General features: G+C 47.0%; 1 protein-coding gene across 1 annotated transcript in view; it reads right to left on the reverse strand.

Moving 5' to 3' along the window:
* The window catches only part of DYRK4 (dual-specificity tyrosine-(Y)-phosphorylation regulated kinase 4), an 18,875-nt gene extending 6,803 nt beyond the window's left edge, over positions 1-12,072 (reverse strand). Inside the window, exons 1-7 of the mRNA XM_012637808.1 lie at positions 11,980-12,072; positions 11,112-11,250; positions 9,393-9,556; positions 7,191-7,327; positions 6,724-6,864; positions 4,770-4,908; positions 1,770-1,851 (exon numbers count right to left, since the gene is read on the reverse strand). Coding sequence (XP_012493262.1) covers positions 1,770-1,851; positions 4,770-4,908; positions 6,724-6,864; positions 7,191-7,327; positions 9,393-9,556; positions 11,112-11,250; positions 11,980-12,039 — 862 coding nt within the window. The 5' untranslated portion in view covers positions 12,040-12,072. The remainder of the gene's footprint in view (positions 1-1,769; positions 1,852-4,769; positions 4,909-6,723; positions 6,865-7,190; positions 7,328-9,392; positions 9,557-11,111; positions 11,251-11,979) is intronic.
* Positions 12,073-12,361: the final 289 nt, after the last annotated feature.

Here is a 12,361-nt window from a genome sequence, read left to right on the forward strand (position 1 = left end):
TATATAATATGAAATATAGAAAGAAAAGCTCAACAAAATTTCAGTAGATAAGGATGAATGGAAGACAGCATTGTAGGGAGACCAGAATTTATAGATGAGACTGAAGTTGAAGAAATGGGACATTATAGTTATTTCTACATAACTGTATTGGCGGTTACATGAGGGGCAGAGACTCCTTACTCACTTTAAACTGGTTATTTTAAGGACACAATCATTCTGTGATTTAAAACAAAATAAAGATGTAATAAAAGTAACTTTTATGCTTTGTCTGCTTCCCAAATGGATTTGAGGTACTTTGCAAAGCACAGGGTGTCTTAGAACGTGAATTTAATGATATTTACCTAGTGCTTAACACGTGCCAGGCACCATTCCAAGTGCTTTATACAGATGAGCTCTTTCAGCCCTTGCAACAATCCTATGCAGCAGGTAGTATTATTGCCTTCATTTTAAATATGAGGAAACTAAGGCATACAGAGGTTAAATAAATTGTCAAGGTCACTCAGCTATAAGTGACAGAGCTAGGATTCGAAACCAGGCAGTCCAATTCTAGTATCCACACTCCATACTGCCTCGCAGTTAAAATAAAGATAACAGGAAAGTCAGCAAGTATGTAAAAGGGGAAATATTAATAACTGTCAAAAAACAAGGATAAAATAATTTTAAATTCAGTTCTGAGCATCCTGGCAGCCAAGATAAACGGTAACTAACAGATTACACAGCTTTCAGTATCTTTGAAGCATAAACACAGACGATCTCTGTGGGAAGCGTTGTTTTCTAGCTGGAATTTCTTATAGGATTCATACATAGAAGATATAAAGGACATATGTTCTCAGAAGTGGTTCTGCAGAGTATTTGGAAACATCCACCTGGTAGTCCTTTCCTCAGCCTCAGGAGGCTTCTTCTGACACCCCCTGCCACCATAAAGGCTGTCCCCAAGTCCCTCTTCTGTGTGCCCTGAACATAGCCTGTGTGTATCTCCAATCATAGCATCCATTGTATTATGTATTATTTTTTCAAAAAATATTTTAGAGGCAGGGTCTTGCTCTGTCACCCAGGCTGGACTACAGGCATGCACCACCACACCCAGCTTGCATTATCTTTTTCTCGTTCTACCTCCTGCATTAGACCTAAGCAACTTGAGGATAGGAAATGTTCATGTTTTGTTCCTGGTACCCAGGAGAGTGGCTGGCACACAGCAAATACTCAGTAAATGTTTGCCGAATGGTACATGTTCTCTGTGTCACACCTGACAGAAGCCAAAGGAACAGACTATTAAATCAGGTTCAGTATAGGCTGTGCAAAGTGTACTCCAGAGCTACTTTATGGACTCTAGCTCCAAAACAAGTAAGAAACCTAGGAATCTAGGGCAGTGGATTCCAAACTTTAGAATGGCTATGTTTTCCAAAGTGCAGACTCCTAGCTACTCCCCAGAAATTTGGACTCAGTACATTTGGGGTGAGGCCCTGGACACTACAGTTTTTCAGAGCCCCAAAGTGATTCTGATGCACACCTAGTTAGTTTTGGGACCCAGTGCTCTTGGGTAATTCAATGTCTACAGAGTATGAGAGCTTCAAAGGGCCCTTATCGTATTTGAACCCAACTTTCTCATTTTATAGATGAGGAAACTTAGGCTCAGAGAAGTGAAGCACCTGTTCAAAGTCACACTGGCAGTTGTGCTGGCTGAGCCCAGGCTAGAACCCAAGGGACCTCACGTGTGAAGGGAGAGAAATGCAACAGGAAACTCAGACAAAGAACTGGCGGGGGCCTACCTTTCTGGTGTTCATAACAACTTGATCCAAAGTCAATGACTTTAACAGAGACTTGGCCCTTTTGGTGTATCACTATATTTTCCTAGAGAGAAGAAAAGATGTGCATCAAGCTGTAATAGTGCTGCCCCAGGCTTGCAGCTTACCTAAATGCTCCCCATCCTTCAGGGCCCAATTCAAACACGTCCACCTGCAAAGGCCTCCTTCCACATCCTCCCCAAATCTCACTGCCCTCCCCTTCCTGTGCCTTCCCATTTGACTCGAGGTCTGCACCTCTTATTTGGACCCAGTTTTCACTGCTTTGCAGAGTTTCTTTTGAATGTGCTTTGTCTCTTTCCCCATATTGATTGTATAACTCCTGAAGATTACAAGTTTATTTTTATCCTCTTTGGCACCTGGTTCTAGGCCTTGCTTGCATAAGGCCTTAAAAATGTCACTGACTGTATCTGTTTGACATCTCCATTAAAGGCCCCCACTAACATAATGCTATGATAGTAGACCACAAAAAAAACTTTTAAAGGCAATGATTTGATTGGAATATTGATTGTATAACTCCTGAAGATTACAAGTTTATTTTTATCCTCTTTGGGGCCTGGTTCTAGGCCTTGCTTACATAAGGCCTTAAAAATGTCACTGACTGTATCTCTTTGACATCTCCATTAAAGGCCCCCACTAACATAATGCTATGATAATAGACCACAAAAAAAACTTTTAAAGGCAATGATTTGATTGAGATTCGTGATTTTTTTTTAATATTGAATAGAGTGTTTTTAATAAAAAAATATGTTTCATTAAACCAGTTTTGTTAAAGGCAATGATTTGATTGAGATTCGTGATTTTTTTTTAATATTGAATAGAGTGTTTTTATAAAAAAAATATGTTTCATTAAACCAGTTTTGGTAAGATTGTTTTGCTGAACATCTAATTTCTTTTTTTTTTATTTTTTATTTCAGCATATTATGGGGGTACAAATGTTTAGGTTACATCTGTTCCCCTTGCCCCCCCTCTCCCCCAAGTCCAAGCTCCAAGCGTGTCCATTTCCCGGATGGTGCGCATCGCACTCTTTGTATGTGCATATACCCGTCCCCTCCTCCCCCCTCTCCCCTGGATTCGTGATTCTTATGCTGACTGTGGGGAAAATGTGAACCAGGTATTTCAATAGAGTCAGCAATAAGAAGACAGAGCCTCTGGGCTCTCCTCTTAGCATGAAAGTGCACTGGCTAAGGCTGAAGATTCAAGTCCCAATCATGTTTTCACAGATCTCAGTATCAGATGAACTAATTATGAGATTGCTTACTGAGTACCCTGACATGGTAGATACGGCATAGCAGGCCTGGTCTGAAGGCCCTGGCACCACAAAGTAAGAGAGTACAAATTTAGCCCATAGTCCCTTTTCTAAAGAATGCTGTCTTCACTGGAGGAGGATAATCAGGAAAAGCTTTAAAAGAGCAGGAATCTTTAGTGTGTCTCTAGCACAATGGAAAGGGTAGGCTGAGGCAGAAGGATTGCTTAAACCGAGGAGTTTGAGGTTGCTGTCAGCTAGGCTGATGCCACGGCACTCTAGCCCGGGCAAAAGAGTGAGACTTTATCTCAAAAAAAAAAAAAGAAAGAAAGACTCCCTAACTAGAAGGACTGGCCTTCCCGTCGTACTGGCAGAAATGGCACTATAGAAGGAATGGTTGCAATAGGCAATCATAGCTCATTGATACTAACCATTAAGTCCATGAGAATAATTCCCTGATTCTTGACTCCACACTCACAAAACAGTCTCCGGGCTGTGTGCATACTTCCCTCCAGGGGCACCCATATTCCAGGCTACTTAATCTATTAATATTTCTTGGAGGAAACTTGTTACCTGACACTTTGACTATCAGAATTTCCTTGGTAAGAGTCAGTCCCCTAAGCCCAATGACCACAGCTGTTATGACCCGTAGGAGCTGCAAAGCTGAGGGTTAGGAACTTGGATGTAGAGAATAAATGAATGCACCACTGTCCTCATGAGGTTCTACCAGTCTGCTTTGAGAGAACATCTCTAGCTTGACAATCTTTAATTATAAACCTGCAATTTACCCAATGAGTTACAGTCTTCAAAAAAATTTTTTTAACCATTTTTGGGGACAGGGAGACTGCAGTGAGGAAGAGGTAAGGGATATTCACATAACTGTGAGGGTCAGGTTGCTTTTGGAACCAGCTCCTTATACTTTGCCACCAGCTATCTCTCTGTGTGACTTCCTCACATTTGTAATCATTAAGTCATTTAACAAGCATTTACTTACAGCCTACCGTTGCTATTACCAGGCACCATGTCAGGTCCTGGGAACAAAACAGTGAAAAGACATGGTGCCTGACCTTGAGAGAGCTTGCAGTCCAGGGAGGCATATGGATAAAAGATACATTCCTACACAAGCCATCAGTGCAATAACAGAGCTTAGAGTACCAGCAGGACATGTAGGAAGCTCCCATCCAATTGGGGTAGAGAAAGTGGTCTGAGGTTCACAGTACCCTAGGACCAACTCAGAGTTCAGTGGGCACAGTGAGGCTTTAGTAGAGTTGGGCAGCCCATCTGTCTGCGTGGCACACGTCACTGCAGAGCGCACGAGGGAGAACTCAAGGTCTCTGGGTAGAGCTCCTAATGGCTACAGGTGACTGTTGACTTTCCCACTGAGAAAGGGCAAAAAGGGTAAACCCAGAATCCCCGGACTTCTTGCTGTACCTCTCGATACTCAAGACACCACACCCCAAGCCCTCCCTAGGAAAGCCCTCAGACCTTCCTGCCCCTGTCTGGCTCAATCGCACCACATCTCTCTTCATTTCCCCAATATTCATGCCTTCGTTCTGTCTTCCTGCAGCTCACTGGGCTTACACAACCTATAAACAGCACTGCGTGGCTTCCACCCTAGAAGCACTGGCTGCCCCAGCTACCTCTAGGAAATGAATGCAATAGGACAAAGAGTTTCCATAGGTGGGAACCTGCCCACATGACAGGACAGAGGTTGTACTCACAGGCTTGAGATCACAGTGAATGATTTTCTCTACATAAAGCATTTGCAAGCACTTCAAAACAGAGAGGGTGAAACGCCGAACTATGGAAAGACTGAAGCCTTGAAAGCTGTTATTCTTCATCAACTCATACAAGTTGATTCTGGGAAAGAGAGGGAAAACGTGATGCGTACTGGTGCAAAAAGTTTAATGCTGAGTTTCCGTCTGCAAACAATCCAGTGCGGTGTGGTTTCCCTCCCTCTCCTGGTAGGCAAGCCTCAGGCCAGGAGGCGGGGCTTTCCCATCCTACCAATCCGGCTTCCCCACTGAGTTACCCCAGGTTGAAGTTCAACTGCACTGGCCTCTTGGATGTTCCCTCATTTCTTATGTGACAAGGCCACTGAAGCACTTTGTTACATGTGTGGGTTAAGAGGTTGGACCAAACCTCTGCAATACTCATAGTTCTTTGGGCCCTTGGGAGGGATCCAGGAAGGCCACTAGTCACTCCAGCAGCCACTCCTGCCTGGGCCTAGTAAGGGCCTAGTAAGGCTATCGAAGGCCTCCAGGCTCCTGAGAAGTAAGGGAGCGAGAGCGTGGGCACGCGGGGCTGAACAAGACAGACAGCCTCTCCTCCACCCAAGCAAGGTGGCTGCTTGGTCCCATCAGACTGTTGCCAGATAACTCTAAATTCTCCAGGGTGGCAGAAGCCAGCAATATTATAGAGAAGCCTGCCATATTATATAAAATCCACCGATTTATAAATGTTGGAAATTAATACAAAGCATTTCAAAAAGAAACACTTATTTGCGAGCTGCCAGTTGTGACCTCAGTGCAAACTGAGAGATGGGGAGAGAAGGGAAAGAGCATGACCCAGAAGTGACTCTGCACCAACTCCTTGCTGGTTCCCCCTAACCTCCCATTTCTAAGGTCATCGAACTCTGGCAGTGTTTGGAAAGCCATTCATTCCTGAGGGGTACAATGGGGATGGATGTGACATTTGACTCTGGCTCCACCCCAACTCTGGGCTTTGCATTGTCCCTCCACACCCCTGCCCCTCTTGAACTCCCAGAGCTCTTTTAAGGACAGTGCCATCCTAACTGTGCACTGTGACTCATAGCCAAGAAAGCGCAGCCTGGGTTGTCTGCTTGGCTGCAGGGAAGAGGGTTTGCCTCTGCCCATCAAGGGGTAGACCACATTTTGTAATCACCAGTGATGATGGTGAGAGTGTCAACTTTCCTTCTGATCCAAGTTTAGCCGGTTCCCAGAATCCCCCCATCAGCGCTGGTGTCACAGAAGCACTAAGCTACCAGCTTGCTGATTCCAGTAACACTGGACCTCTGAGAGTTCCCTCTGATTATCCCCTTTGCTAAATGCATTCTGGGTTTCTAGTTTTGTTTAAATTGCATCAGATGATCTCAGAGAGAAAAATAACGAAATTAGCATGCCCTTCCGATTAGCGTGTCTTTTCAGCTCCCATCTTCAGCCAGCCGATGCCAATCTATTTAAGTCAGGTTCTGCTCTCATGCCAAATATATCTGCTCTTGTCCTTATCCGCTCAAAATCAAAGCCCTCTCCCCACTCTGAGCAGCCAGCTGCCCATTTTTGGGGTTCCAACCTCCGCACCACAGGGAAAATAGTGGCAGAGGAGAGTCTTTTCTACATATTTCGGTTTAGCTCTTGAGGGCAGAGGCCTTGTTTTGTTCACATCACCAGGCTCGGCACCCAGCAGCGCATCATGATGTGCATGGTGTCATGGTACACTGGCAGGTGACAGGCCTACCAAAGGAGGCGTGAGATGGGCCACTTTTGTCCCAGTCTCCTTGCTCCTGGGCTTTCTAGATGACTGAGTGGCTGTTCTGTCCACTCTAGTCATTAAATATTCACAACCAGAAAAATCTAGTGTTCTGACCTCAAAGGTTCTCTTCTACCACTTAAGCAACTTTTTCAAAGAAAAATGAGTTAAGAAACAACAGCTGACCCCAGGAGTTCGAAGGTGATGCAGAGGTGATTGCGGAAGTAGAAGAAGTCCTTCATGTGCACCACGTTGTACACATTGTCTTTGTCCTTCCTTCTGAGAGCTTCCAGGATCTTCAGCTCCACCAGGGCCTGGTGGTGAAACCTGAGGAGGTTGGTGAGTTGCCGGGGGTGGGAAGGGGATATGGGGACAGAACACGGTGTCATGTCATGTCATGCCACGACATTCAGCCCTCCCCATGCTCCAACAAGACTGTCTAGGGTGGCAGCAAGCACTAAAAACTCTAAAATCACCACACTCTCGCCTCCTCTTTGCCCCTCCATGGAATCAGAGAGGTAGGGAGAGAAAGAGGAAGAGGAAGAGGAAGATCAGAGGGAGAGGCGGAGTCAGGAAGGGCTGGAATTCCAAAGGGGCCAGAGTCATGCTGTCCTTTCTCTCCTCTATGGCCTATGCCACCCACCAAGCCACACCTCTTCTTGTTCCTGATGATTTTCAGGGCCACCAACTCATTGTTTTTGTGATCCAAGCACTTGGCCACCTGTCCAAAGGACCCTTTCCCGATCATCTCCAGGACCTCGTAGCGGTAGGCAATGTGGTCATGCAGGACCTGCAGAAGCCAGGCCAGGGTGAGGAGCAGAGCTGCAAGCTGGAGGGCTTCCCTGACACTGGGGCCCCTGGGGCCCCACCTCATCTCATGGCTACTGCAATGGCTAGGTTGTCACCTGGCTCCCAGGCCACCCATGTGATACCATGGAAAGTCCCACAGGCTTGATCCATGTCAAGCAGGGCAAAGAAGATCAAATGGTCATTGCGAATATGAGTTCTAGTCCTGGTCCTCTGGTTTTCTGCATGTCTTAGGACCTGTAAAGTAAGAGGGTTGTACAAGGTGGCCTTGAAGGTCCCTTCCAGTTTGGACATTTCATGACTCTTGAAGTTGAGCAGCAGCTCCAGTTTGAGGAAAGTTCCATTTCTGACCTGTGATGTGTCTGCATCAATCAGAGAAGGCGTTACGTCCACTCCACCTCTTTCTAGCCAGATTTGGTTCTCCCCTGGACTCATACAGATTTAATCCTATCCTGGAGTCAGGGCTACAGAACTTGGGCTTTTCTTGAATAGGAAGAGAAATATTTTCCAAGACCCAGAATCACCATGTCCCTCCTGTGCTGGGAACCAGGGAGCAGGTGTTTAGTCAAAGCCACAGAACATTTTCAGTTAAAAAGACATCAGCTGGGTGGCTTCAGACAAGCTACTCATCCACTCTGAGCTTCAGTGCCCACATCTGTAAACTGAAGATTCTGGATAAAATGATCTGTAAAGTCCCCAGGCTCTGTGAATCTGATCTCTGGAGTTACAGTCATGGTTTTGGGAGGGGTGAAGGATGAGTGCACTGTGTGTGCACTGGAATGCAATAGGGACGAGAGTACAGCATGCAGAGGCACACATCATCCCTCTTTCCCCACCAAAACAGCTCTCCAAGATTTGATGCCGAGAAACGGAGTTCCAGTGAATTAACTTAAAGGTTGTGCTCACACCCCTACGGAATTTCCCAGAGACTCTGGGCTCAGGTGGGGGAGTGGGGGATGTCTGGTTGAACTGGAGGTTAGGTTTGTATTGGGGATTCTTCACCAAGGATCGATTAATCCCCTAAAACTTTGTGTATGTGCAGGTTGACTTTTCTGGGATGAGGACCCATAGCTTTCATCAGACTCCCGAAGGGATCCTTGACCTAAAAATGTCGAGAACCAGGGCTCTAGACAGAGCTGTGTGACAGAAACTAAATCCTTGCTTCTCAAAGTGTGCTCCAAGGACCAGCAGCACGGACATCACCTGAAACTCTTCAGAAATGCACAATCTCATGCCCCACCCCAGACCTGTCAGGTAAGGATCTGCATTTAAGCAAGATCCCCGAATGATTCTTGTGCATAGCAAAGCTTGAGAAACACAGCCCTAAATGCTGTTAAGAAAATCTACTTCTTCTACAAAGCCACCAAAGACTCATCCTGTCTCCTAAAACCAAGCTGTGATGCAATGTCCAGAAGAGGAAATTCCCAGCAGCCCGCAGCCCAGAGGACTAAGCACCACACCTCCAGGCACCCCCAGAGGTGGGGACCACTGCCCAGATTTCCCTTCAGGCTGGGCAGAGGCAGCACCTAGGGCAGCCCAGGGGTACAGCCAGAAGAAGACTTGTGAGGATCGATTTTTTAAAAACAGAGTGACATTAAGCAGTATGCACCAGGGACTGCAGTGACAAAAACATCTTTTGTCTGTGGGGGAAATGAGATCTCCTATGAAATAGAAAAGCATCCATGTATGGGCTTGTAAAGAGGAGACAAAAAAGGACTGTTGAGGAGATGGCATCTTACTTCTGTCTGGCCTTTTCCATCGGGTCGTGCAGGGGAGGTGGTCGTGGGAGGTCACCCAGGATGCAGACGTTACCCCAAAAACTCTCAGGGAAAATCAGTCTCCCGTCAGAAGAGTATTTACATATTAAATTGCATGTTTCTCCACTTATGAACATGGTATTTCTTTGGTTAAGCACCTACTAGAATTCCTCAGGACGTCTAGTCCCCGATATATCAACACCAAACTCAATAAAATACCTCTGCTTTTTCCCTTTCAACTTTCTTTTGTCCCCAGTCCCCTTGAAGTCCTGGCGCCCCCTTCCCCATCACCTTCATATAGGAGCCATGTTCATCATCGAAACTTGTCTTGCTGAACTTCTCAGCAGCCACGTTGAGCTTCTGGGCGTCAAGCCCCAGGAACCATATCTCTGTGTAGCCCAGGATTTCGCTTTGCTCGTAAGCAGACAGCTGTTTCCTAAAAACCTTGAGAGCCTCTGTGTGAAAAACACTGCAGTTGTCAGTTAAGCTGGGGCACAGACGACGGCACCCCTTCCAGCCTCTGCCCCTCGGCTCACAGTGTGACTCTCCCAAGGTGGAAATGTGATAAGGTCTTGTGCCGACCTCAACAAACCAAAAGGAAAACACAAAGGCAGGGAAGGGGAGTATTTAGTCGCCAAAGACCTGTGGGTTAGAGCAGCGTGGATAAAAATTCCAGAAGTTAAGGTGGCATTTTCCCAAGTTCATGTGGAATTATTAGGCTCCACAACTAGTGTATCTTGAGAGGCTTTGAAAACTATAATGTCCCCAGGGGCCAGAGAGGCAACATAAATGCAACTTAAAAGGCCCGGGGTATTCCCGCGTAGACCTGCGGCCGAGCCAGCGAGCGCCCCAGACTGAAGCAGGGACTGTGAGTCAGCACTTCTCTACTCCACACTGGCCAGGTCACTTTGGGGACCCGGTTTGGTCAGGGGGCGAAATTCACACTTGAATAGATAAACCGGAACATTCTCAGAGGAGAGAAACCAGGATTAGGGCAGGGGCACCATGTTATTTGACAAACTGCTAAAGAGTTGGAGAAGGAAGTGTGAGGAGAAGAAAAAGACTTTTGGGGGACAAGACACTTGTCTTCATACATGTGAAGGGCAGCCATGTGCACGCTGAATAAGGCATATTCTTTGCCCAGAGGACATAACGAAGGTCTCAGATAGCAGGGAGGCAGATATCAACTCTGAAAAGGTAGAATTAGCTCCAAACTGAAATTAACTCCTTGTGAGTAGTTCCTGAGATTGCTTAAGAAGGACAACCAATTTCAATTTCAAAGCTGTGGTAGAAGGAGCTCCAAGCATTGGGTGGTGTTGGCGCACAGTAGGTGCTCAGTGGATTTGGCTTCCTCCCTTTGAATCCTAACAGGTTATGAGTCTTTGAACCCAGTGAGGAGCCTGGCTCCTGGTCAAAACCCAATCTGTGACTTTTCAGGCCCAGCCACGGGCAATTACAAAGGCTTTACCTGGCAGGCCTCACGGGGTGCGCAGCCAATGCAGTGCAGCCTCTGAAGGGAGCTGCAGCCAAGGCCTGGGCCCCTGCTGGCCAGGCTCCTACACACCCCTGCATTCCTAGCCCAGACCCCAGCCGCAGGCCTTCCTCAGCCTCCTCTGCTCTGCTCTGAATCAGCATTCAGTACTTTTCTACTCCCAGCTCTTCCCCCTCACTTCCTTCCCCTGGCCCCTGGGCCCATAAAATGAACAGGAATCTTTAGTTTGGGCCCCGAGGCAGCGAGACAAGTCCCTCCGTGCTGATACATCTGCGCCGGCCTAGTGCCAGTCCGTGGGGGGAAATGGAACAGTGCAGAGCTGGCGCGTCCCATTTAGCCTCTTGCTTATACGATCTCAGAAAGAGATTAAAGGCCTGACTTCTACTTTCCTTTTGGCTCATTGCCTTAATCGACTACTCAGGCTCCTGGCAGCTTAGGCCTCTCCAGCTCAGCTCGGTTCTGGACGCCCTGCCCGTCCATAACCACCCCACACACCCTGCTCCTGCCCAGAGGCGTACCTGCCGCCGTCAGAGGCACCTTGTGCTTCCTTGGTGGCTTCTCCTCCGACTTGGGGTGCCGGATTTTAATGCTAGAGTGGAGAGGCATTTCTGAAACCTGGAGCTCAGAGGATGGCATCTGATTGTGAGTTTGAGTCTCCTGTACAGAAAAAGAGGTTTGCAATAAAGAGCCACTAAGGCTCCTCCTGGCCATCATAAACCATTTACCTGGCCAAGGACACCCACATCCAGCCAGGCACTTTTTCTACCTCTCTAGGGAGAAAACAGTAACTAAGAGACAGAAGGTTTTCCCAGTCTTTCTCCCAAAGGAAGTATCTGTCTGACTCGCATCATTCCCCAAGAGACCCATGCACAGCACAGTGAGCAGCTGACAAGCCCAGCGACATCTCACAGCGGGAAGAGACAGGGACAGTTTTTACTGCTGCTCTTGAAAAGGCCAGCTCACAACTAGATCAAGTGACTCATACAAAGACAGATAAACTTGAACTTATGCGTGTTTAACACTCTTTAACTTGGCACTTTCCCACGTTATCTCATTTGGTGCTTACACAGAAAGAGTAGGTGACACGGGAAGAAAATAGTATTTTGTACAGTCCCACCATTTATACACCAGAACTTCATTTTTCCTTTCCTCAGTGAATCCTCACGACAACCCTACAGAGAGCCCATTTTGAAGATGAGAGGAGGGCAATGACTTGCTTGCTTAAGTTTATATTTCTTGTAAAAAGTGAGATCAGGGCTAGAACTCAACTCTGAAGCTGACGCTGTGCATTTCCCCACCACCCTGGGCCTTTCTAAACTTGGTTTCGGACTAAAATCAGGTCTTCCACCTGCATGCTCAAGGGCATGTCCGCTGCCCTGTACTCACCTGATACAGCAGAGGTGGCTTCAGCAGGATTTTGTTGCTAATGCTTGGGAAGTTGACCATATTCTTCTTGCCCTTGGTGTCCACGAAGGGGAGTGAAGTAATGCTGATGTCCGCGTTCTACAGAAGGAGAAGCTGGGTAAGTTACAGAAGCCTCAGGCAAGAAAATGTCTTCGGGGTCATTCCTTCTAGCCGCGTTCTCACCACAAGGTTGAGTCTAACCCAAATCTGGACCTAAACCATTCTTGAGTTCCTGGAGAGAAAAGCAGATTTCAGGGCAGCAAAGTAATCGAGCACACGGGCTCTGGGTTTGAATCCTGCTCCACCACCCACTAGCGCGGGAGACCTTCGGCAGGTCACATCGACTCCCAAAGCCTCAACTATT

This window comes from Propithecus coquereli, unplaced genomic scaffold (genome assembly GCF_000956105.1).
Source record: "Propithecus coquereli isolate 6110/MARCELLA unplaced genomic scaffold, Pcoq_1.0 Scaffold124, whole genome shotgun sequence".
In the NCBI taxonomy this organism is placed as follows: Eukaryota; Metazoa; Chordata; class Mammalia; order Primates; family Indriidae; genus Propithecus; species Propithecus coquereli.